This window comes from Coenobita brevimanus, chromosome 94 (assembly GCF_032717465.1).
Source record: "Coenobita brevimanus isolate Jiangsu-jjx chromosome 94, ASM3271746v2, whole genome shotgun sequence".
Lineage (NCBI taxonomy): Eukaryota > Metazoa > Arthropoda > Malacostraca > Decapoda > Coenobitidae > Coenobita > Coenobita brevimanus.
In genome coordinates this window covers 42,927,272-42,954,922 of record NC_137047.1, presented here as the reverse complement: position 1 = coordinate 42,954,922, position 27,651 = coordinate 42,927,272, and the positions used below count along the sequence as shown (strand labels likewise).

General features: G+C 42.5%; 1 protein-coding gene across 1 annotated transcript in view; it reads left to right on the top strand.

Annotated features, from left to right (window-relative positions):
• The window catches only part of LOC145412903 (uncharacterized), a 383,488-nt gene that overhangs the window by 124,531 nt on the left and 231,306 nt on the right, over positions 1-27,651 (top strand). Inside the window, exon 3 of the mRNA XM_080282699.1 lies at positions 24,389-24,398. Coding sequence (XP_080138825.1) covers positions 24,389-24,398 — 10 coding nt within the window. The remainder of the gene's footprint in view (positions 1-24,388; positions 24,399-27,651) is intronic.

Here is a 27,651-nt window from a genome sequence, read left to right as displayed (position 1 = left end):
TTTAATCAAGTGGACATTAAATGTATTTTACTTAAAATAAAAATTGTACATTTAATATATTAATTACCTTGGGTATCAATGGCTGTAGGAAGATCAAGAAGGGTGACTATGAAAGCACACTTAGGTGACAACTGGCAGTCCATCTCACCCTTAAGGTAGCTGATGGCTTGTCCTTGCACCTCTGTTGTGAATGGGATCAAGTGAATAACTCTTGATTGGTTGGATAACTTTTGGAACAAAATTGGTTAAAAAAGAATAATCAAATTGTTAGAAATTACTGTTCCATCCATTATACAACCGTTCAGTGCCCCATCAGTGGCACAGATGCCTGGGTCTACACTACTTAGTCCAGGCTGGATTATGAGACAAGTGACTAGTTGCTCTTTCTTCAGTAAGAGGGTGTTGGCAGTGAAGGGGTGAAGAGAGGAGGAAGGGGCTGTAACTGAGAGAGATGACGAGAATGAACAGGATGTGGAGGAAGAGGCTGGCACTATGAGAAAAAGGGGGGAGTAGTTGGCACTGAGAGAGGAGAATGGAGGAGGAAGGGGCTGACAATGTTACGGAAGGAAAGGAGGAGCAGTACGAAGCTGGCACACACATAGAATGGGGGAGAAAATGCTGGAACTGAGGTGGAGAGGAGAGAAGGAGAATGGGGCTGACAATAAGATGGAAAGGAGGAGGAATAAGGAGCTGGCACAAAGAAAGAGAGAAAGGGGTAGTAGGCACTGAGAAACAAGAGGGAGTAGGAGGCTACAAATGTGAAAGGGGGAGAGGGAGGAGTATGGGAAGGGTACTGGGAAAGGAGGAGAAGGCTACAAATTAGAAAGAGAGAGCAGGAGGGGAGGGAGAAGGCTCTGTGACAGATAGAGGGTGGTTGGGAGGGGGGGGAAGGAGCTGGCAGCCTAGCACTGACAGAAAAGGGGAGATGGAAAATACCAACGCTGAGGGAGGAAGAATGAGAGGAGTAGGAGGAAGAGGCTGGCACCGAGGGAGGAAGAGTAATGCAAACTGTGTTTACTGAAAAGTTACCAGTAATGAAGTTTCAATCCTATGATTGGTTGGCAAAAAATGTTCATTATGTGAGTAGCCTACCAGTAAAATATACCTGACCCTTTCAATATGCTGTCTAAAATGTTCATTTTCATTAATCACAGACAATTTACATTGATTGTATTTTACCATGAAGAAAGTACTAACAGCATCTTGGCTATAAGAGGTTAGTCTCAGTCTGATAAAATTTTCAGAAGAAATGTTACAAATAAATAAATAAAAAATACACCATCATCATCATACTGAAACGTTTAGGTCCAAAACAAAAAACATTATCCACAGACAATTTAAATTTACTATATTTTTTAAGAGTACTGTACTAGCATCTTGGCTGCAGGTTGTTTGTCAAGATTTGATAAAACTGTTAGAAGAGTGAATTTCAAAAATATAAAATACATCATCATACCGAAAAGTTTAATGGGTCCAAAACACAAAAGGTTAAACTTCAGTGGTTTCTATAAATATATGCCCACTATTGATAGATTATTTACTTCAACATTAAATGAACCTCAAGTGATGAGGTTTCTGAAAGCTATATTTAAGTCCTCCAGTTATGTCTCTGGATGTCTTGGCTGGAGGTAAAAAATAATAAAATGAAATAAATATAAAACAATCAGATAGGTATATGTGAAGTTACAGAAACAGATAGGTATATGTGAAGTTACAGAATGTGGTGAAAATTTCTTAGTCTATTTAATGGAGCCAGCATTCTGTGGGCTTGAATGATGAGTGAATGGAAGCGTGGCCCACTGAAGTGGGCAAACTTAGGCTGTCTGAACATTGCTACTCCTAATCCTGCCCTAGGGTGGGAAAGAAGGTCCGGATGATGATGATGATATACCAATTATGAAAAGATAAAAAATGCCATGCCAGATTTGTCAGTAAGTCCACCTGACAGACTATGCATCATCCAGATATCAGTGGAGTTTCATTACCTCATGATAAAATACACAGCTGGCCACATACAGACAAGCAAAGGTAACTACATACGGTGACAGCAACCACAAGCAGATATGACTAACCTTGGATCATCCAGGTATCGGTGAGTGACTGGAGGCATTTACCAAGAGACAGTGCTTTTTGGGGGGACACTGGAGGTCTTATGTGTTGCTGCTGCCCCTCCACAGTGGATGATGGGCAGGCCAGGGGATGAGGGGTGCCAGAGTGGAGGAAGTGGGCGGCTCGGCTGATCAGTTTCAGCTGCCACACTAACAATCCTGTTCGCTGGTTCAGATCTGATACTTGCCGAATGCCCTGTGGGATAACATGTCACTTTAACCCCTTCTCTGCAATTATACGCATCTTCAGTACTGTATAATCCTGCTGTATACAAACGACTTTATTCTGCTTGGGGTAAAGATAACAAACTGGAGAGGTCAGACACACCACCAGAAATGCCTGTTCATACATAGCATCCCAAAATTTCTCCCCCAATTCCTACCCTAGGAAAGGGATGAGGTAGGATCCCCCTTCCTCCCCACCAGAGAGAGAGAGAGTATAACAATCAAACAGCATACCCAGTGCAATATGCCAGTCATTAACACATCACCTAACAATCAGAAGTAATGGTTCCACCTTATAAGTACAACCTGGTTGATCATCTTCCCTTTAGCACTTAACTCCTTCTGTAACACCTACACTTATAAAGTATTAAAGGTACCACTCAACTTTTTCTCAACCATTCACACATGCACTACTCAAAATGACATTGTGGTTACTCATACAAAACGCTAATACAAAAGGTCTGCTGATGGTACGAGTAGTTACTTTTATGGAAATCTGTTCATATGAAAGAGTACCTAACCTATGGACAAAAATGGGGAATGGGTGTTTAACCACCACCAACTTACACCCATAATGCTATATATATATATAAGGCAATTTTAAACAAAAGTAAAGGTTAGTTATATCTAAAACACAAAAAGAAAATTAACAAATAACTTATAATAATGCAGATTTATTGTAACTGATGCATAAATCTCCTAAGAAAAGCTATTGGAACTGACACCACATCTTCAAACTCCTGACCCTGGCTAATGATTGCATACAACAAACACGAGTGAAGTAACTCCTAAAGGATTAATGCTGCTGGCAATACATAGGATTAATTTATCTTACTATTGCCAGAAGCCTTGATGCTGTATGGGGTGACCAGAAACAAACTGTTTCCACACTCCCCTGTCCTTTGGCTGCCCTCCCTCCAACTCATATCCTCCTCTCTCATTTATTTTTCCAGTTCATCCTCCCATCTTATCCACGGTCTCCCCCTCCACCTCATGCAAACACTCTTTCTTAGCCAGTCTCTCAATCTTCATCCTCTTCACATGGTACGTAATTTATGCCCTTGATTAACCCACCAGTTCACAGAAAATTATTCCTAACATGTTACCAAACTCCAGGATACTTGATATCTTAACCTTGTCCCAGTTGTTGTAATATCTGAGGTGATACACTGGCAAGTATTTATAATGGTGCCTACCCAAATAACAGCATCAACAAGCCTCCGGAAGTTTACTATTAACAAAAATGGTTTATTTACATTACTTTTATATCATCATCATCATCTGGACCTCCTTTCCCACCCTAGGGCAGGGTGAGGAGCAGCAATGTCCAGACAGCCAAAATTTGCCCAATCCAATGGGCCACGCTTCCATTCACTCATCATTCAAGCCCCCGGAATCCTGGCTCCATCGGATACGCCAAAAACACTCACCATGTTCTGTAGCTTTACACAATCGTATCTGATAGGGTCAGTCCGGACACTGCCACATTAAAAAGGGGTGCCAATCCCTGATCATGCACTTCTTCTCACAACATTCATCCAGCCAGCTCGATCTCCTGTAAGTTCCCTAGCCTCACCGACTTCCAAACTTCTCTTCCTCACACACTCATCCACTATATCTCTCCACCTTCTCCTTGGCCTACCCTGCCTCCTCCCTCCTTCGAATTTGCTCAGATATACCTTTTTCACCACTCTGTTGTTATCCATTCTCTCCACATGACCATACCATCTCAGTACACTCTCTCTGATTCTGGTGTCCACCGACTTCCTCACTCCACACCTTTCACGAATCACATTATCCACCCTCTGTACTCCACGTACATTCCTCAGCAGTCCCATCTCCACTGCTCTCACTCTTGACCTTTCATTTTCATGCCACACCATAGTCTCACATCCATATGTTAAAGTTGGCACTAACACTCCTTCATGTAAGCCTCATGCAGCTGCAACACTCAAGCCTCTGTTTCTTATCAAGGCCCTCATTGCATCAGCTACTTTTCTTCCTTGTGTCACTCTACTTTCAACTTCTTTTGCACATTCTCCTCTCTTTTTTATCACTGTACCTAGGTATTTGAACTCTCTCACCAAAACAGTCTCTCTCCATTCACTGTAACATTGCATTGGGAGTCACCTTCTCTCAATAACCATCACTTTACTCTTTTCTACATTTACTCTCAAGGCATGACGCTCACACACACCAGCAAAACTCTGCACTAGCCTACCAAGTTCTTGTCCGGTACTTGCAAGCAGTACTGCATCATCAGCATACAACAAATTTCAGATATTCCATCAATCACCGTTCATTACCAACGCCATCCCTCTCTCCATTACTCGTGTTTTTACTTCTCTCATCACCCCATCCATATATATATTGCACAACCATGGGGACATCACACAGCCTTGTTGCACGCCCACACCGATCGTGAACCATTCATTTAGATGCCCATTAACCCTTACACATGCTTTACTACCATCATAAAAACTCTTGACGGCACCTAGCAGCTTACCATCTACACCGTACACGTGCAGAACTTTCCACAGTCCTTCTCTGTCCACTTTGTCATACCGTATGCTTTTTCCAGATCCATGAATCCCATAAACACCTTAAGGTCCCTCTCACAACCTTCTCTACTATCTGTCTGCAAGTATTTGACCCACATATCCTCTGCCACTCCTAAAAACCACACTGTTCATCACTCATAGGACTTCTGATATCTCTCTTACTTTCTCTGAAAGTAAGAAAGTAAGAGAGATACTTTTATATATATATATATATATATATATATATATATATATTTATATATTTTAATGCAAGGAAGAAGGAACCAGAGGCCAGGGGCACAAACTGTTCCTTCCAAGAAAAAAAAAAAGAGCAATACAAAAGAGAGCCAAATTCAAGATCCGTTCATTTCGAGATGCCTGGACACACTGCGTTTGAAAGACTAGAGATCACAGGAAGTAGGAAATACAGAAAGAGGGAGACAGTTCCAGAGTTGGCCTGTTGCATAACTGAGGGACTGGGGGTAATGGTTAACTCTTGCATTAGAGAGTTGGACAGAAAATGGATGAGAGTTTGTTGCTAGACAGGTGCCATGTGCCTGTCGTTGAGGTGGAGGGATGCAAGCAGACAGTTCAGAGGAGCAGTGACCACTGAAGTAGCGACAGAAAAGAGATACTGATGTAACAGTGCAGCAAAGAGTCAGAGGTTGAATGGAGCCAATAAGAGGAGGAGAGTTAATGAGACAAAAAGCCTTTGACTCCACTCAATTGAGAAGAGCTATATGTGGAGAGCCTCCCCACACATGAGAGTTGTACTCTAAACAGGGACGAATAATACCTGTGTATAAAGTCAACAACTGTGCAGGGGTAAAGAAGGTAAGGAGTCTAAATGACTACATTATGTCTTCCTTATGAAGTGTCTGTTAACACTGAGTGAAGACAGATGTACTTTAGTACACATGGCATTTTACAAACAATATAAGCTTAGTATAGTCTAAAGAGGGATGCCTTCATGTGGTGTACTGGTCAGCTCCACTGCCAGGTTCGACAAACATTCCTCAGCTCCCTTCCTATCCCTAGAAAAGTGGATGGTGAACTGCAGGAGGAGGGCAGCTTGAGCCCACTGTTCACTGGGTTCACACTTCATATGTGCTTTAGGACACTACTACAGTACATATGTTGTGTGGTGCTGCTGCTGGATTTGTGCATTACACTGACAAAATATAATAAATATAACTGTAGTGCTGCCAGCTAGCTGGGTACAGCCTGGGGCATTCCAACAGACAGGTACTTGTATATAATAATTACACTGACAAAATATAATAATTTCACTGATAGAATATAATAATTACACTGACAAATATAATAAATATCACCTGTAGTGCTGCCAGCCAGTTGGGTACAGCCTAGGGCATTCCAACAGACAGGTACTTGTATAAAATTGTTATAAGTGCTGCAGTGAACCCATTTTCACTGTCCTCTTCTCTTCTCTCATTGCTGCAGCCTTCAGATGACCCCCAATGACCTGAATGATGCTGAAGATGGTTTGGTTGATGACGAGGATGACGTAATGGTTGATGAAGCCGATGATGAGGGTAATATTCCGCCAACTAGCGCATGCACCAGCTGAGCAGAGCAGCCACTGACCTCACTTAAGTACAGTACACAGCTCTGGAAGTGTTGGAAAAGATACAGTGTATGACAAATAAATAAGTAACTACATCAATTCATCCCAACTCTTATTCACCCATCAAATTAAATAAGTAGACTGATGTGTCAAAGAAATGTCAAGCAGGGTTATTTTGATTTAAATCAAAGTGAAAAAGATCATGATTTAAATGAAAATGGATTTTTTTTATAAGTACAGAAAAAAAGAACAGAATGTGATGGATGTGTATTAAAGAGATGCATCAAGCCTGCTTGTCCTGTACTCATGTTCTGACCCTGTATCAAGTCATAGTGAACCAATTATTTACAGCTGCTGCATCATCAGTAGCTGAAATAGTTTTTTCAGCATTTGGAATTGTACACTCTACTATCAGAAATCGCTTCTGAAAAGTGAAGGCTTCCTAAGGTCTTACTATCCATAAGCATTAAACAAAATGTCAGATTAATAGCTACAATTTTTTGTGTTAAACATGTTATCGAGAATTAAAGTTTTCGTTGCAGTATCCAAATTGTACAATTCTTAATTCCTTTCAAATTTTATTTCTCGGGTCAACTGATGTATGAAAATTTAAGTTTTACATGTGATTCACTCCTGAGAGATTGCTTGAAGGGTCTGAAGGCTTCCTTTCTATTAGCTGTGTCCGATACTACAATTAAACTTATGATGCATATTTGTTGAATGAGATGTTCCCATTTATAAGGCTTGTTTCAAGCTATACTTTTGTTTTTTATGAAGTATATTATCACCTTTTTTCAACTCTTGTTTTTGTAAGAAGTGCTTTATCACACTGGAACTTGTTTCAAGTTCTACTGTTATCATCATCATCATCATCATCTAATCCTGTGTTCGCCCCATGAGAAGCGTAGAAGCCCGGGGCTAGGCAAGTTGGTCCTGACATTTAAGATGAGAGTGACCAGCCTCACTCCTCCCAGAGTGGCATTACGTGATCTATAAACCCCAACCACTCCTTGGATATAAACCTACACAGGCTCAATCTGGTGCACCTTAAGTACCCACTAAACCACCAGGCGCCATAATTTGGTTATAAGGTCACCATCCAACGTAGCAAATGGCTTCCAGGTGTACAGGAAACTATTTGGCTTGTCACTCACTGTAGAGTCATCTATAAGCAGAAGGAAGAAGAAAGGATGAAGGAAAGAAAGACAGAAGAGGAAGTGTAAAGTCACCTGTAGGCAGAAGGATGAGGAAAGAATGAACACACAATACATATCTTTACAGCTGGTGTTAATGATACCAGTATACATATATATATATATATACACACAGTGGAACCTCGGTCTTCGAACATCTCACATGTCGAACAAATCGGACCTCAACCAAAAAATTCAAGAAATTTTTGCTCCAGAGGTCGACCAAAATATCGGACCTCGACCAACCTGAACGTAGCCAAACGAAGGGAAGCTGGCTGACCGACAGTCACGCGTCCACCTTTGTTGTTTGTCAACGTGGTTGTCCTGCTGTGCTTCACATTTTTCTTGATTCAGTGCAGTATTAGCCCCTAATAATGGCTCCAAAGAAAGCAAGTTCATCCAGTACGGCTACTGGCAGTGAAAAGAGGAAAGTAGTGCGGAAAATAATTGAAGAAGTGGAAAAATTATTGCTTATCTTCATCAATGAGAAACAGTTAGCAGGAGACAGTGTTAGTGAGTATATAATTTGTGAAAAGGCAAGAGAAATATACAGTCACCTCGTCAAGGAAAGCACTGGTACCAGTGCTGAAACTTAAATAGGTAAGCATCTGGGGTCTTGGAACGGATTAAAATGATTTAGATTATTTCTTATGGGGAAAATTAGTTCGGTCCTCGACCAATTCGGTCCTGGAACAGCCTTCCAGAACGGATTGTGTTCGAGGACCGAGGTTCTACTGTATATATATATATACAGCACCCTCGCGTCCAACACGGTAATACTGTCATGCATGGGTCTTGTGTTGGACCAAAAACGTGTTGGACAAACAACAGAGCTTATGGGGAAAAATGAATTATGTCAGCAACCCTAGGAAAAGTCACCCTATAAACCTACCATATACCTATACATATATTGGTACTACTGTAATTATAATAAATGGTACTGTACTATGAATGATAACTAACCTTTTAGGATAGTGTTGGTGGGCTTGCTGGGAATGGAAGGTGGTATCCAAGGCTGTAGGTAGTCCTACTGGGTCCCTGGAGGATGGCTGCTGGCGTCACTAGTGGGTAATGGCTGCTGCTCCTCCTCAACCTCCCTCATAAATCCTTCGAAATCACACTCAGAATCACTATCTTCGTCCACAGCCATGGAAAGTCCTGCTTCTGCCTGTCCTAGCAATCTGTAAGCCTTCACTGCTGCCAGGATCTTGTCTTGGTTTTTTATTATGGTCCTCATGTTGGCTTCATTCATGTCGTGGGCCTTGGCAATGTCCACTTTCCTCTCCCCTTTCTTCTTCCTCTCAATGCTTTCTAGCTTGGTGGCCTGAGGGAGGTGCCACCGCTTCCTGGGGTTCTCAGAAGGCTTCCTAGGCATCGTGAGCAGGGTAAAATGCAGTAACAAGGGCAGAAAATGCAGCAAGAAAAAAGCACCTTCCAATGCGAATTATGTGACTGAGTGGTGCTGTGGCAAGAGAAATTTAAACAAAACATCACATGAGAGCAGAAGCGTTTTTAATTGGGCGGAAGTTTTGACTGGCTGTCGGCATCATGGGAATGTCCAGTATGGCTGTGTTGGACCAGGGGTGATCGTGCTAGAGGCGAACTCTGCGGATATCGCCCACTTCTCAGAGCTCCGTCCATGTTATGCTAATGCAGCACCCAGCCCTGACATGTGCTATCCTTGCCTTATTCTTGGCTCCAGATGTCTCTTCTCAAAGCCTTCTCCTGGAATAACATCTTGTCCTCTGGCTTGAGCACTATCCTTGTCACATTCTTCAACTCACACTCCCATCATCATATCTGAAAGAATGGGAAAGATTTTTAACCTTTCTGCTCTAACACTATCTATCATCTATTTATTGCCAGACGCCTTAATCCCACAAGGGGTGGCCTCCTTCACTTCCTCATTTGTCAGTTTGTCTCTCCATGTAACTCCACATGCACCTCACTCCCATACACTCTCTATCCTCTCCATTTTTTGTTTTTTTTGTTTTTTACGTGTTCGACTCTGGGCAAAGGCTTCAGGGTCTATTTCTCAAGGGTAGAGGTCTATCCCAAGGCCCAGTAGTCCTCCAACACCTCAATGTATTTCTCCTAATGCTTTCTATCACATCAACATCACAACACCCTTTCACTGATCTTACACATCATTCATAAATAATTCCTACTAGAGTTATATCTACTCCTGATAAAAAAGAAAGAAAAAAAAAAGAAAATGCCCCTATGACTTTGTTTGAATATTAAAAACCTTCCTAACACCTCTTCCTCTGTAATTTATTTCATACACTACACATTAATATCTCTCATCTTCAAAGTCTCTTCTAGGTCTTCTTTCCTCTTATTTTTTCCTCATTTTCTTGAACATATCTCCTGTCACTATTTAACTATCTATCTATTTATATCCAGATGCCATAATAAGGTAAGGGGTGGCTGTTTGTCTTTAAGTTATATAGTTGTTTTATGGGGAGGGGCACTAACCCTCTGCCAACCCACTTGTTAACATGTAGGGAACATGTATGGGTTGGTTATATGGTTACCACCCAGCACTTTAAATGGTTTCCTGACTTAAAGGAAACCATTGAGCTTGTCACTCAATGTAAAGCCGCCTGAAAAGGGGAGAAGAGTAATACAGAGTGACAGGAAAATGGGAGACACAGGAAGAGAGGAGGGCAGACACAGAAAAAGAATATTAAAAGGTGATGGAAAAGGTAGGCAGCATTACATCAAGTGAGTGGTCGATGGTGAACAATAGGAAGAGAGGAGGACAGACACACAAAAAGAATGATAAAGGTTGAAGAAGTAGGCAGCACTACATCAAGTGAGTGAATGATGGTGAGAAATAGGAAGACAGGAGGACAGTCACAAAAAAAGAATGATAAAGGTGGAGGACAAAGTAGGCAGCACTAAATCAAGTAAGTGGATGATGTAAGAAATAGGAAGGGAGGAAGACAGACAGAAAAAGGCTGATAAAGGTGAAGGAAGAAGTAGGCAGCACTACATAAAGTGAATGGACGATGTGAGAAATAGGACGGGAGGACGCACAGAAAAAGAGTGATAAAGGTGAAGGAAGAAAGAGGTCGCAGTACATCAAGTGAGTGGATGACAGTCACCACCACCTACCACCAACACACATGCAGTACAGTATATAATACCTGATGCCTTGTGTACCAGGTATATATGGAGTCAATGGCACCAACTCAGTAAAGGATCTGGCCCTGCTGTCTCACTACAAAGTCGTCTCCTGGAATAACCTCGTCTTGTCCTCAAAGTCTTCTCCTGGAATAACCTTGTCTTGTCCTCCAATTCATGTGCTATCCTTGTCACATTCTCCAGTTCACACTCCCATTATTGGGTCTGTAATAAAGGGAGTAAAACATCAACATTTCTGCCCTGATATGGCTGAGGATGTTCCTTAACACCTTTTTGCAAGTAATTTATTTTGCTTACTACATCTTACTGTCCCCTTCTGTGTTTGTTACTGCATAAAGTTCCCTAACGCTTTTTCCCAAGTGATTTAGTTCGCTCATTACTTTGCCATCTTCTTCTGTCTAATGTAAATCATTTTAATTTCACCATACACTGCATAAAGCTCCCTAATACCTTTTCCTAAGTGATTTATTTTGCTTATTACATCCTGCATTGACTTCTGTGTCATGTAAATCATTCTAATATCACCAAACTCAGCATAAAGCTCCCAAGCACCTCTTCATAACTGGTTAATTTTGCTTACTGTTATTCATATAGCCAGTTGTATCCAAAAATAAATCAGTAAGGAGGAGGTGCTCATTCCATTTTCATCCAAATACTTTCTTTTTTTTTTCAAGAAGGAACCAAAGGCCAGAAGTCTTTTTTTTTCTCCCTTTACTGATATACTGACTATATTTCTATAACATATCCATGTTGTACAGCCGTGTCCTGTTATACCAGTGGGATATGTTAATAGAGGATTGCATGGATGAAAAACACTGGTATGAAGGAGTGAAAATTGGTATAACAGAAAGAAAATACCATAGCGAAAGCTAGTAAGAGTGAAAAATAGAATAGTGAAGACTGGTATAACGGAGTAAAAAATAGGATAGTGAACACTGGTATAAAGGAGTACAGTAATCCCTCAATTATCCGATGTAATAAAGCCAAAGGCATGTCCGGGTAGTGGCAATGTCCAGATAATGAATAATATCCCCCCTACTACACCCAGACCCTACCAATACCTAACCTATTTGTACAGTACCTATGCTTACTTTGGCAGTGTTTTCTGGTCATTGAGCCATATTTAGACATCAAAACACACACAGGAATATCAAAAATAATTTTTAACACCAAAAAAAAAAAAAAAAAAAAAAAAAAAAAAAACAATGAAAACCAAAAACCACCCTACCTATACATTACTGTATGTACAGTACCCCTCCTAATTTTGGCACAGTTTTCAGGTCATTCTGCTATATTAAGACATCAAAACACACATAGGAATATCCATATTAATGCTAAACACCAAGAAAACAAAAACAAAAATCCACAAAAAAACTGAAGATGGTAGGAAAATCAGTTAACTTTGTGACAGCTGCTCCCAGAGCACACACAAAAATTCCACAGCCAAATATGCCACTGGAAATTGGTTATATTGTATAAATGATATACCATCAACTTCACTGGTGTTTAAACTATAAGATAAACTAATAAAAACACAGAAAACTGATGAGTAAAACCTGCAGTGAGCATAAATGGTGTTCAAGAGCAAAATCTACCTTCATACAACTTCCCACCATCTTAGTGCAAAATTTTGCCAGCAACTTGGAAGAGTTAAGCACATGTCTAGATGCAGAATTCCATGAGATTTCTCATGGATTTCACAGAATTTTGATACAATCAATAGTATTCAAATAAATTGCCAAAAACTTTAAAGTCCACAGAACATTTCTATCAGCTGAGGACAACCTGCAAGTGATGTCACATGGCAGTATTATCAACAGATTGGCATTCCACAGTCTCACAGTAGTCATACTTACAACAAAGACCTAAAAAAATCTGACCTTAAGTGACTGCATTATCATCTTGTAGCATCATGAATGCCTTTACATAGATGATGATCCACACCACAGGTTCCTAATCTAACCAGATTTGATGCAGTTGTACCTTGCATACACAAATATAGCCATATACCACTGATCGCTGACTGGCACAACATTGGTGGCTTTATGGTTGGATCGTTTCCGAATATCTCACCTAATAAGATGAAGTACTTCCAGGTGTCACTGCCGCTTCCCATTCTCTTCAGCTTATCTTTTTTTTCTTAGTACCTGCAAGTACAACAAATGTATTAATATCAAGAACACTAAAAATGTGCCAGTACCTTCCTTAGCAGGTATTGTGCACAATCTAAAGGCTCTTCACTACCTTCTCACCCAATCCTCACCTGAAAAACCACCAAAGGACACTATATGACTGATGTCCAGAGATATGACCACAACTCTTACAAATCACATTGTTTAAAACCAACACATACATATGCAGAATCCTCCATATCATGCTGTATAACTGAATTTCACCCTTTTTTCATGGACCTCCATTTCTTGTCACAGTCCTCTCCTCTGTAGTGGTATCCCTCTGCCTGCAGAATTTGTGTAATTTCTCCCCATACCTCCTTCTTTGTTCTTGTGGGGCAGTGAAACCCCCTTTCATTATTTCTATATGCTTTAATCAAAAGAAGCACAGCCTCATGTGGCCACACAATGCCTGTAGAGGAAAGGACAATGAGGGATGGAAATTACCAGAAATAAGACCAGGCCAAAAAGACTGTATGATGCTCTTAGAATGAAAGGACATGTACAAGATGTTGGATAAGAGACTTTAGAAAACAAACCTTTGTGAAATCTGAGCATTTTCTTTGCCAATTTTTTTTTTTTTTAATAAATTCTGAAACATACCATTGTTGTGCATAAATGCTCCATCCTGCGCTGCCTAATCTGGGAAGGCCGCAGGCACTGAAAGTGGGAGAGGAGAGTCAGCCATGCAATTAACCAGAAACAAAATCAGTATTTCACAGCACCTATTGCCTGTAAGAGGAACTGTGGCTTTCAAGGTTGGGTTGTCAGGTGTGGTTAGGTCATCTGTATGTATTATGGTCAACGTTGGTAGTTTTTGTTGTTAGTCAACCGAACATCGACAACCAAACCTAACCTAACCGGTACAACTTTAGAAGTTACCATGCTGTCAGATGTCGCCAGAGACCCACCTCTCCAAATAGTTCCAACTGTGAAGGAGGCCACGACAACCCCCCCCTTCACCCCCCACACTTTTGCTCTTGAAAGCACCGTCACGTTCCATGGAGCTCCAGCTGTTGAAACGCAGCTCTGGTGTGTTCAATAAAAAGACTGAGATGCACGATCAAAGAAAGGGGCAAGTCATAAAGAATGAGTTGGTGATGAGCAGACGTTAAACATATTTAATGAATAGTATGTAATGAAAATAAATGTAAACTTTCAAAAATAAAGCAACCTGTGTGTGTGTGTGTGTGTGTGTGTGTGTGTGTGTAAGCAGAGATAAGATTGTGATGGACTAATGTGTTCTATTGTAATTTCATTAAGTAAAATGTGACGATGTGTAATTCCGTCTATATCTTTTCCCACATTTCCCTAGGTGTATTAAGCATTTTGGTGTAAATAAGTTTTCATATCTCCTATTCAACTATTCTGTTTACACTTGTCAAGCACCAAACCCCGTCATCCCCCCCCAGTTGCCCTTTCCCCGTCAACAGTCACCACATGTGGCTGGAAACGTGAGTCCACCAGCTGAGGGATGGCACTCAGGGACAGATGGCACTGACAACGGTGACTGAGACAGGTGAAAATGCTGGTGGTTATATGCTGAGTGGTGTACACCAGTTGTCCTGTGAGTTTATAGACATAAATGGTGTGTGCAACCATCAATTCTTACATTCATTATTTAGTAATATTTACAGCCGCTCTTCTCACTAAAACTTAAATAAAGAAAAGATTTACTACATGTAATAAGAAATAAAGCAGTAGATAGGTGCAATAAGGGCACAGTAACTCACATGAGGGGATGAACGGCATCTGCCAACTTCCTACAGGTTCAGCTCCTGCAGAGAAACAGTCCTTTGATTGACAGAAAACCTTATATAGTGGGCTCGCACAGTGCGCAAGAGACTGGGCGGTGCAAGAGACTGGGCGGTGCACGAGCTCGCGCACTGGGAATTCGCGTACTAGGAATACATAATCTTATGGGAATAATTACATATGAGCGGTACCCCCTCATACCTGGACATTTTTTGGCCCTTAGAGACATAATAAAGGTCATATGTTTCAGACATTGTACTAAAGCTATAGCTACAATAACAAAAATATGGGTAGTCACCTTAACAACAGTAGACAACAGGCCTGATGACCTTAAATAACAGGGGTTCCGAGGCGCGGCAACACTTACAGCGCCTCACTCCCCACCGCACCTCCCACCGCACCAACACTTCCCTCCGCAGACTCCTCTTGATCACCTTCCCCAGGAGCATCAAAGTCACTCACTTTGGCCATAAACCCTTCAAAGTCCAATGCTGACACTTCTGACATTGCATCCTCTTCATCCTCAACAGGAACAGGAGCAGATGATGTCGATGGTTCCGCTATTTCACCAACTTGAGCCCGCTGTGTGTAGCTTGTTATGAGCGTCTGTCTTCTCCTGTTTATTTCTTCCCTGTGCCTGTCTGTGTAGAAACGGAAGAGTTTGTCGATGCCAACCAGAAGTTCCTCCATTCTTAGGTTGCTCACTTCCTGTTCCTTCACCTCTTCCTTGAGCTTATCCACGGCAGCAAGGATCTTGCTAATGTTTGACATACACAGCTCAGTCCTACCTTCCATCACGCTAGGCTGCTCAACTTGACTCTGTTTGGCGCATCAACATGACGACATGTGACGCGGTCTGTGAGGGGTGGTCGCGCACTAGTAGAAAATGGCATTTTTGAGCCACTCCTTGCCTCTGCCTCGCGTTCTGTGCGGTAAACTCGCGCATTAAAGGGTTTTTGGTTATGATTTTTGGTCACTCGTGCACAAGGCGAATCGCGCACTGCGGTGACGCGCACTGTGCGAGCCCACTGTACCTGTACTTAGATCTGGCCTAGGCTTCTTTGCCATATTATGCAAGGTTTGTAGTTGGTATTCTGTCTGTCTGTCTGTATATATATATAAGTAATCCCTCTAATATCCGAACGCCCAATATCCGAACATCCCCACTAGCTGGACATAATCATCCTGGGATCCAATATTCCCAAAATGGGCCAAAAACCGCAAAAAATTTGAAAAAAATCTGACTTTTATCCCTCCCATAATTTGAAATTGCCGTGTGGCGCCGAACAGCTGTTACATCAAGGTCCCTTCACCCCTTCCTTCCTCCCCCTCCCCCCTCCCCTGTCAGGGTTGCCATTTGGTATTTTTCATTACCAAATGTGGGCCAATTTGGTAATGAAAAATTCGTTTGGTAATGAATCAGAATAATGCATTACCAAATGGATTTTTCACATGTATGAGGATACACAGGATGGAGATGGTGGATTGTTTGCTCTCTCTGATTAATCTGCTACCCTACATAGCGTGAAAATAATCAAAGTGGTGTTAATTATAAGGAGAGTGATTACATGTATTTCCACTTGTATATGTAATTAGTGAAGAATAAATGCTAGCTTTAAGAATTTGGTAATGAAAAGTTAAATTTGGTAATGAAAGTTGAGGAGATTGGTAATGTGGCCGTTGCGATCTGGCAACTCTGTTACCCCGCCATCATCAACAGTCACAGCCAAACTTCGATCGAGAGCAGATACTTATAGCAGTGTAAGCCACAGGTGCTTGTTTTTTGTGAATAAACAGTGAATAAACTGCAATACCTCACCACTAGAACACACAGGAATTTACAGTGTTGTGCAGAGTTAAGAAATTAGAATTTAGAGTGAAGAAAATTAACTGTAGACTGCAAACTGGCGGTTCAAACCAGTCCAGGAGCAAGGGACTTGTAAGCACCCAGAATGTTTAATATTGTATAAACTCACCCCTAAAACCTCATTTTATGGTTCTTTTGCATTTATTTCAGTCTGTCATGTCCCTTATTGGTGTGATTTGGGTCTTAAATAGGTGCAATGCATGTCCAGAGGGAGTCGTATAGGTGTTTTTCTGAGTTAGGGTCCATAAGTACAAGTCCAGGAGGCTAGGGCCCAATATCCGGACAGGATCACTATCCGGACATGCCTTTGGCTCTATTACATCAGATATTGGAGGGATTACTATATATATATATATATATATATATATATATATATATATATATATACATCTCATCTCATCTCATCAGCCGCTTGAGTATCCACTGCAGGACCGGCCTATCCCTACCGAAGTCGGGACAATACAGCCAATGTATCTCTACCAAGTGGCTTAGGCTGTCTGGTAGAGACTGTATGTAGGGTGAGAAGTGCTTGTAAGTGTAATTGTTGTGTTGGAGTGGCTTTGGATGTGTGTGTAGTCTGTGAACCAAATGTAATCGGCCCGCGCATTCCGATTGGGTGCAAACATACTTTACAGTATGCAACAGTGGTTCAACCACAGCACCCCTTGTGTCCGCCAATGCAGTACGCGGCATGAAGAACGCTCCCAAAGTTTATTACCCTGGCGGGTCGCGAACCCTCGTTCTTCAGTGTACGAAAACGCACACTTTACCACTGTACCACAGAGGCTCCATATATATATATATATATATATATATATATATATATATATATATATATATATACATATATATATATATATATATATATATATATATATATATATATATATATATATAAACAGTGGAGTCTCTTTCATCCGAAATTCTTTTAACCGTGATATGCCACTAACCGTAAGTTTTACTAAAACGTTCTCATTTCGATAAACCGCAAAAATCTGAAATCTATCTGAAAGGTCAAACACGGTGGGCTTGTTTCGCGCCACTAGCTTTAGTTTACGACTGCATATATATCCTCTGCTAGGGAATTGCCCACTCCTTCACCTGCATCCACCACCTCGGAAGATTTGCATGATGTGAGAGATGATGTGGATGATGTGGAAATGATTGAATAAGGAAACAGAAAATATGTAAAAACAATTAGGCTTAAGACTTTATTTGTTCGAATTGCTTAGAGTGAAATACGTAATTGTTTTGGTGAAGGTTTATTTAAGTTTATTTGAGTGAAGATTTATTTAAGTTGACAGTTTCAATTACAGTTACAAAAGTGCAGTTACATACTTAGTTACTACAGTGTATTAAGTGTTTTGGTGATGTTGAGTGGCTTTTGGGGTGCTGGTGGTGGTTGTGAGCTACATGTCGCCAGAAATGGGTGATGGGTGAGTACAATACTGTTCCCTTGTATCCTACTTATTATTACAGTATTTTTTATCCGAAAAAATCGATTAAACGAAACTTTGAAAGTCCCATGATTTTTGGATAAAAGAGACTTCACTATATATATATATACAGTACCCTCGCGTCCAACACGCGTTAGTCCAGCACGATTCGGGTCCAGCACGGAGAGCAATTAATTAGTATTATTTAATACAATTTAAATACTGCAACACGAGTGTGTTAGCATAACACGCACAGAGCTCCGAGAAGTGGGCGAAATCCATAGAGTTCACTCTAGCACGATCACCCCCAGTCCAACACGGTCATACTGGACATTCCCTTGATGATGATAGCCAATGAAAACTTCTGATCAAGTAGCCTTCCCCGCCCGCTATCATGACGTGATCGTGATGCCGCCCAATTAAAAACGCTTCTGGTGTCACGTGATGTTTTGTTTAAATTTCTCCCGCCACAGCGCCACTCAGGCGCATAATTGCATTGGTAGGTGCTTTTTTCTTGCTGCATTTTCTGCCCTTGTTACTGCATTTTACCCTGCTCACGATGCCTAGGAAGCCTTCTGAGAACCCCAAGAAGCGTCAGCACCTCCCTCAGGCCACCAGGCTAGAAAGCATCGAGAGGAAGAAGAAAGGGGAGAGGAAAGTTGACACTGCCAAGGCCTACGACATGAATGAAGCCAACGTGATCATAATAAAAAACTAAGACAAGATCCTGGCAGCCGAAGGCTATCACACGGCACTTCATACCAGGTTTGCCAAGGATACGATGGTAAATCGGAACGGTAACGTGGTAAAATTGCCGACGATACCACGGGCATTTGGAATTCATCTGGATGGATTCCTGCCAAGGATACAGGCAAAACAGTGTGACCAAAACCCAGGCGACTCGACAGAGAATGTATCGTACTACAGCATTGAACATTTAGCCTGACACTGAATACATATTAATATTTTAGAATAAATATCAATCGTTTTGAAACCCCTCTCATCAGTGTGCGTACCAGTTTATAAACAAAGTTGCTTCTCCTTATTCTCTACCGAGTCAGGGACAGCGATCACTTTCCACAGTCACGACGCGGGGCTCTGGCAACAGTGTGAGAAGCATGCACTTTGCCGAGGATTACAGTGCTAGGACAGGCAGAAGCAGGACCTTCCATGGCTGTGGACGAAGATTGTGATTCTGAGTGTGATTTCGAAGGATTTATGAGGGAGGTTGAGGAGGAGCAACAGCCATTACCCGCTAGTGACGCCAGCAGCCATCCTCCGGGGACCCAGTAGGACTACCTACAGCCTTGGATACCACCTTCCATTCCCAGCAAGCCCACCAACACTATCCTAAAAGGTTAGTTATCATTCATAGCACACTACCATTTATTATAATTACAAGAGTACCAATATATGTATAGGTATGTGGTAGGTATTTAGGGTGACTTTTCCAAGGGTTGCTGACATAATTCATTTTTCCCCATAAGCTCTATTGTTAGTCCAACACGTTTTTGGTCCAACACGTGACCCATGCATGACAATATTACCGTGTTGGACGCGAGGGTACTGTATATATATATCATCATCATCATCAGCTGTTTTAGTGTCCACTGCAGGACGGGCCTATCCAGACCAATGTGGGGATGATACAGCCAATGTACCTCTACCAAGTGGCTTAGGCTGTCTGGCAGAGACTGTATGTAGGGTGAGACGTGCTTGTAAGTGTGCCTGTAGTGTTAGAGTGGCTTTGGATGTGTGTGTGTAGTCTGTGAACCAAGTGTAATTGGTCCAAGCAAGCTGACTGGGTGCATGCATACTTTATAATATATGACACTGGTTCAACCAAAGCATCCCTTATGTCCGCCAAAGCAGTACGTGGCTGGGTGGACACTCCCAAAGTTTATTACCTTGGCGGGGCGCGAACCCTCAGTCTCCCATGTACGAAAATGCACACTCTACCACTGTACCACAGAGGCTCCATGTATCGTTTTCGTTTTCGTTTTTAAAGGCTCCAACATGCTTGCATGTGTTGGCCTTGGTCACCTAATGGTGGCTCTCCACGCTGCACGATCCACTGCAGCCTCCCTGTTCAGTCCCTTAACCCTAAGGTCACATTTAATGACCTCGTCCCACGTCTTTCTCAGTCTACCCCTCATAACCCCACCCCCAATATTAACACTTCTCACCTTCCTCACCCAATTATCATCCCCCATCCTCTCCACATGTCCAAACCATCTCAATCTACCTCTCCTCATCACAACACCAATACACTCCAGTCCCATCCTACCTCTCAACTCTTCCATCGTAAACCCAGCCCCTCCAGGCCTTGGACGCAGGGACGCACTGCAGATCTACCTAATCATTGTCATTTCTGTACGTCTGAGCCGGCGAATATCTTCCTTCTTCACTGCCCAGGTCTCACTTCCATACAGCATTACACTCCTAACACATGCTGCATACAAAGACCCCTTAGCACGTAGGGAGAGTCCTCTCAATGTCAGGAGAGGCAAGAGCTCCCTGAACTTCTTCCAACCACTTCTCACCCTAGCCACAGAGCTAGCTCCAGCCCCACCTCCAGCACACAACATGTCTCCCAAATAACAAAACTCTTCCACACACTCAAGAGATTCACCAGCAAGTTCAATCCTTTCATGTCTGACAATCTCCACCTGCTCACCCCGACACACCGTACACATAAAATCAGCATTATCTCACAGTCTACCTCTAATACCACTACATCTCTTATGCACCCATTTATCACAAACACCGCACAAGATGGAATTACTTCCCACGCCCTTGTGGCAAACTGCACATGGCCACTCTCCCTCGTCTTTGACAGTACCGCCACCAACCCTAGATATCACAAACAATACATATGTTCAGTGATGAATTATGCAAGCACTGCCTGGGCTTCTAACCTCACCAAAACACATTACAGCACTCTTCAAACCATACAGAACAAGGCCCTAAAAATAATCACAGGCTGCACAGCTACTACACCCACAGGCCACCTACATCAAGAAACCAAAGTCCTCAAAGTCAAGGATCACCTAGATATGAGAGGCACCCAGTTTCTTGCTGCAGCCTCCACAAATCCACAACATCCACTACAGTACATGGCAGCACATCCACCCACACCAAGGAACATCAAAACCACACTCAGCACACGATACCATGCACAAATACTGTCATCTCTCCCCCCTCGCCCACCTCAGACCAGCTTCCAGAAGCATATCCACACTCAGATCACTCGCCACTCCATTTAGTCACTTAAAGACAACACACAGCTGCATGCATGGCCTCCTGACATCCACCCTTCTGAATCCTATCTTCCTCATGAGGACAGGGTCCACCTGGCCAGGCTAAGATGTGGGCACCATCCAGCCCTCTTAAGCTACCAGCAGAGGCTGGATAACTCCGTCGCTGATGCCTGTCCAGGATGCAACACAGCACCCCATACTATTGAGCACATTATGGAAGACTGCATTGCACACAATCACCTATGCCAACAACACAACATACACTCTTTGAGAGCTCTGTGGGAAAGCCCGGTCTCGGCCATGGCCTTCCTAAGGGACTCGGGGCTGTTCGGCCAGACTACCTAGAGAACAACTACTACTACCCTAGATATCATCACTTTTGTTTTATCTGCATTTACCCTTAAGCCCTTGTGCCCCATACCATCTCTCCACTTCCTAAACCTTTCCTCCGCCTCCCTTTCGTTCTCTGCAATCAACACCAAATCATCAGCATACAACAACTCCCACGGTAGTCCGTTTCTAAAGTCATGTGAAAGGGCTTCAAGTACCATGATAAACAACATGGGACTCAAGATTGACCCCTGATGCACACCAACATTCACGGAAAACTCATCACTGAAATCTCCATTCACTCTTACCTGGGTGTGAGCACCCACATACATAGCCATAACCACCCTAACCAGCCACTGCTCCAAGCCAAGCTTTCTCATTGCCTACTTCACCACCTCTCTAGGGACTCTGTCAAAGGCCTTTTCCAAATCAACAAAAACAAAATAAAGATCCCTTCTCCTACCAATATATTTTTCCTGAACCTGTCGAACAATGAATATAACATCAGTGGTCCCCCTACCTGGCATAAACCCAAACTGCATCTCATCAATATTCACTCTTTCTCTAATCATACCTTCTAAAACTCTCTCCATTACCTTCATTATCTGATCTAAAAGCTTTATACCTCTATAATTTCCTCTTTCCAGGGCATCACCCTTCCCTTTATACACATTTACAATTACACTCTTCAGCCAATCATCTGGGACAACACACTCATAAATAATCCTATTTATCAGGTCAGTGACTAACCTCACCCCTATATCGCCTGAGGCCTTCAACATTTCGGCAGTCAACCCAGACACACCTGCTGCCTTCCCCACCTTCATCCTGCCTATTGCCTCACTCACAGTAGCAGCATCAATCAAAGGCCAAGGGCCAGACACTGGATCTGCTGGCTCCAAACCTTCCCTGTCCCAGTCAAACTCCTCATTCAACAACCGGTTATAGTGCTCTCTCCATGCATCTTTAATATCCTTACTGTTCACCACTATCCTTCCTTCATCATTCTTCACACACTGCTCACCTATAATATCCCGATTATCCCTCTTCACCTGACCTGCCACCCTAAATATCATATTTTTCCTTTCCCCATGATTTAGGTTATCAAGTAATAGTCTCTGTGACTCAGACTTTGCCCTGTATACCTCTCTTCTAGCCCTCCGCTTGGCAGCCAAATATTCCTCTTTGCTACTATCCTTCTTCCATTCCCGGAAAAGCCTTCTTTTCTCCTTAACTGCAGCTTCTACACCCTCATCCCACCACCAAGTTACTTTATGTCTTGGTGGTCCTCTTGTCCAACTGCATGTTACATCAGTAACTCTCAAGAAATTGTTCTTGAGGGCTCTGTACTGTTCATTAATGCCTCTGTCTACAGCTCCCTGTTCAGTCATCACTCTCCTCAACTCGCTATAGAAGGCATCCCTTACTATTTGTTTTTTCCTCCTAGGTACATAAGTCCTCTTTTTCATCACTTGTTCTTTTAGCACCATATCACAAATCAACAGTTTGTGCTGCTGCACACTCCTCACTTCCTATAACTTTAACATCCCTCACTAACCTCCTATCGGCCCTCCTAACCAGAAAATAACCTATCTGACTGCTATTTCCCCCAGACTCATATGTAATTAACCTACTGTCTCTTTTCCTAAAATATGTGTTGTACACAATCATGTCCGTTGCCTTCCCAAACTCGAGTATCCTTTCCCCTTCTGCATTCCTTATACCATATGCACATCCCCCATGCACTCCTTCATAACCTTGTGCTGCTTCACCTACATGACCATTTAAGTCCCCTCCCAAAATCACTATCTCATCATCCCGCATACCACCCACTACACGTATTAAATCATCCCAAAATCTATCTTTCTCTGCTTCATCCAATCCTGCCTGTGGAGCATATGTTGATATAATCGCAGCTATCTTTTTACCCAACAGAATTTTCGCTACCAATATCCTATCGCTTACTCTCAAAACATTCATAACAAATTCCACCCATTTCTCCGCAACCATCACACCAACACCTCCATATCCGTCTGTCCCCCCCCCTGCCAAAACAACTTACCAGTATAGCAACAGTCCTTCCCAACAATCTTTCTGGCTGATCCACCCCTGTACCGGACTTCCTGCAAACACGCCACATCCACCCACCTCCTACTGAAAGCCTCAACGACTTCCCCCACTCTTCCCCTCAAACTTCCCACATTCCATGAACCCACCCTCATCTCCCTGGGTGATTTACTGTCCTCAGGCTTGCTTTGAAACTTATTTTGTTTTGTCATCTTCAGTATTAATAAAGGGGGATAGACACAGCACAGGCCCCACTCACTGCACAGTCCCAGGTCCAGGCAATGGATCTGGGACCCCTAGCCCACCAGCCTACCAGTGGCTGTGGTAGTGGCCTCGGGGCACCCTGCCAGGATAGCTGCAGGGGCACCCTCCAAGCGCGCCTTGGCACTGCAACTATCCCGCCATTACACACCCACTGATAGGGCAGCCTCCTGGGGCGCTACTCTCAGGTTCGGGCCCCTCTCTATTGGGCGGAAGCAGCAACCTGGGAACCGCAATGCCCTGTACCCTCTAGCACAGGCCCGAGCCCCATCTTGCCCTGGACCCATGATCTATGCCGGTGGGACCCCCGCCACGCCTCCCCCCAGAAGTCTGCCACCAGGTAGCGGGGGCAAAGTTTTCTGGCCGCATGCCCTTGCTGGCGCCAACCCCTGTAACGTAGTGGGATACGTTGTGTGAAATGTAAAGTGCATGTGGTGTAGTGCATAGATAGTTAAAGGAAATGTTTGGGAGAGTATGCTGGTCTACTCTTCATGTTGCTGACACACTTAAAAGGTCAGCAAAGGAGGATGGTTAGATAGCTAGTGAAACAGGAGCTCCAGCTCTCCCTATCACCAGCAATCCCATTCCCCTCGGGAGTACTACCTTGTTCGGCCCGTGCTTCAGCCTCCTCACTCTCATCTTAAATGTCGGGACCAACTGCCTAGCTCCAGGCTCCTACGCTCCTCATGGGGCAATGTAGGATTGGATGATGGATGGATGGATATATATATATATATATATATATATATATATGTATATATTGCCAGACGCCTCAATCCCGTTTGGGGTGGCCACAAACAAATCGCCTCCAAGTCGCCCTGTCCCCTGCCATTTCACTCCCCTGCTCCCAACTCACATCCCCCTCTCTCATATACCTCTCCACCCCATCTCTCCATCTCATCCTCAGCCTCCCCCTTCCTCTTTCCCCCTCCACCTCACTCACATACACTCTCTTCGTCAGTCTTTCACCCTCCATTATCCACTCACTTGATGTAGTGCTGCCTACTTCTTCCTTAGTCTTTATCATTCTTTTTCTGTGCCTGCCCTCCTCTCTTCCTATATCTCCCATCTTTCCTGTCACTTCTTATTGCTCTTCTTTCCATTAGAGGTGGCTTTACATTGAGTGACAAGCCAAATGCTTTCCTGTAAGCCAAGAAACCATTTACAACACTCGGTGGTAACCATATAACCAACCCATATGTGCTCCCTACATGTCAACAAGTGGGTTGGTGGGGGGTTACTGCCCCTCCCTGTAAAACCAATAACTCAAAGTCAAATGTCCACCCTGTACGGGATTATGGCATCTGGCAATAAATAGAGAGATAGACAGGCGTACCCCAGTTTAACGATCTAACTGGTTAGGTAAAACCCCATCGTTTGGCGGGGTATAGTATACTGGAGTACTTTTAACATGTTTTTCAATGTGGACTGTTTGCTAGCCTTGGGTTTCAACCCAAACCAAGTCCAAAATCCACCCAGATGAACCCAAAGACAGGTTTAACGGCAAAGTAAATGGCTTAACAGCTGATAAGGAAGCTAACCTAAGCCTAACACCTGTAAATAACTCACTAAAACCAACAAATTAAATATGAATATCGTCAAATATAAGTCTGGAAAAAATCCAGCTTAGTAAACTGTACCCCAAAAGGACAATGTTCATCCCACCTATGGTTAAAACACATTAATCTAAGTTTAAAAACTGTTTATAAATCAACCTAAACACACAATTTTAGTCTAAAATATCATCAAAATCGGTAAGAAAAATCAAAACCCATTGTTAAACCAGGGCTTCGCCATCATTAAGTGGGGTATGGTGCAATTTCTACCCCCATCGTTAAGCCAGGGTATTGCATCTAGGGGTATCGTATATCGAGGTATTATTGTGTGTATATATATATATATACAGTAATCCCTCTACTTTCCGGATGCCCACTTTCCGGACATCCCCACTTACCGGACATTGTGGGCCTGGACCATCGGAACCGAAAAATGGACAAAAAAAGAAAAAAAATCCCCCCAAAATCCGAATTTTTTCCCACCCGTAATTCTAAATTGCCACGCGGCACCAAACAGCTGCTTACACCATGGCCCCTTCACCCCTTCCATCCTCCCCCCTCCCCCTTCCCTGTCAGCATTGCCGTTTGTTATTTTTCATTACCAAATGTGGGCCAATTTGGTAATGAAAAATTCCTTTGGTAATGAATCAGAATAATGCATTACCAAACGGATTTATCACATGTATGAGGATACACAGAATGGAGATGGTGGATTGTTTGCTCTCTCTGATTAATCTGCTACCCTACATAGTGTCAAAATAATCAACATGGTGTTAATTATAAGAAGAGTGATTACATGAATTTCCACTTGTATATATAATTAGTGAAGAATAAATGCTAGCTTTACGAATTTGGTAATGAAAGTTGAGGAGATTGGTAATGTGGGTGTTACAATCTGGCAACTCTGTTTCTCCGACATCGTCACATCAACAGTTACTCCCTAACTTCGATTGTGATTAGATGCTTATCGCACTGGAAGCCACACGTGCTCGTTTTTTGTGAATAAACAGTGAATATACTGCAATACCTCGCCTCTAGACCACATGGGTATTTACAGTGTTGTGCAGTGTTAAGAAATTTGAACTTAGAGTGCAAAGGATCAACTGTGGAGTGCAAATTGGCAGTTTAAACTGGCGGTTAGAACTGCAGTGGTGCAGTTAAGAACAATGTGCAATTATAAACAATACTCACAGTGCAAAGAATTAAGTGCAGCATAACACTGGATTACTGTATGTGCTTCAAGAGTGTTTTCACCACTGCCAAAACCTTAGAAAGACAGCCACAAATGTGATGTAAGTACCCTGGCTGAGGTACAGTCACTTCTAATTCCTCATTCTTTGGATCCTTTTCATTTATTTCATGCTTTATGTCCATTATTGGTTGAATAGGGTCTTAAATAGGTTTAAATAGGTGCTATGCATGTCCAGTAGGGAGTTATTTAGGTGGCTTTCAAAATTAGGCTGGTTAGGGTCTATAAGTACAGTCCAGGAGGCTGGTCCCCACTATCCAGGCAGGACACCTTCCAGACATGCCTTTGGCTCTATTACGTCGGATAATGGAGGGATTACTATATATATATATATATATATATATATATATATATATATATAGATAGATAGATATAGATATATAGATATAGATATAGATATATATAGATATAGATATATATATATATATCTATATCTATCTATCTATCTATTTATATATATATTACATACATAAATATATTCATATACATGTACTGTCTATCCATCTATCGATCTATCTATCTATATAAATATACTGTGTATATATATATATATATATATATATATATATATATATACAGTAATCACTCTAATATCCGGACGCCCAATAACCGAACATCCCCACTACCCGGACCTTATCGTCCTGGGATCAAACATTCCCAAAATGGTCCGAAAATCCAAAAAAATTGGAAAAAAAATCGATTTTTTGCCGTCCGTAATTTGAACTTGCCGCACGCGCCGCGTGAGAGCATTGTTTTGGTTCGTCATTCCTCCGACGTCCGATAGAGCACCGCTGCATCCTCCCCACTTCCCGCCTGTCTCTCACCGCGACAAGACTTACGCTGTTCGCCATGGCTGCCCACGTGCTCGCTTTTGTGGTGGTGCCGTACTTGCTGCAAG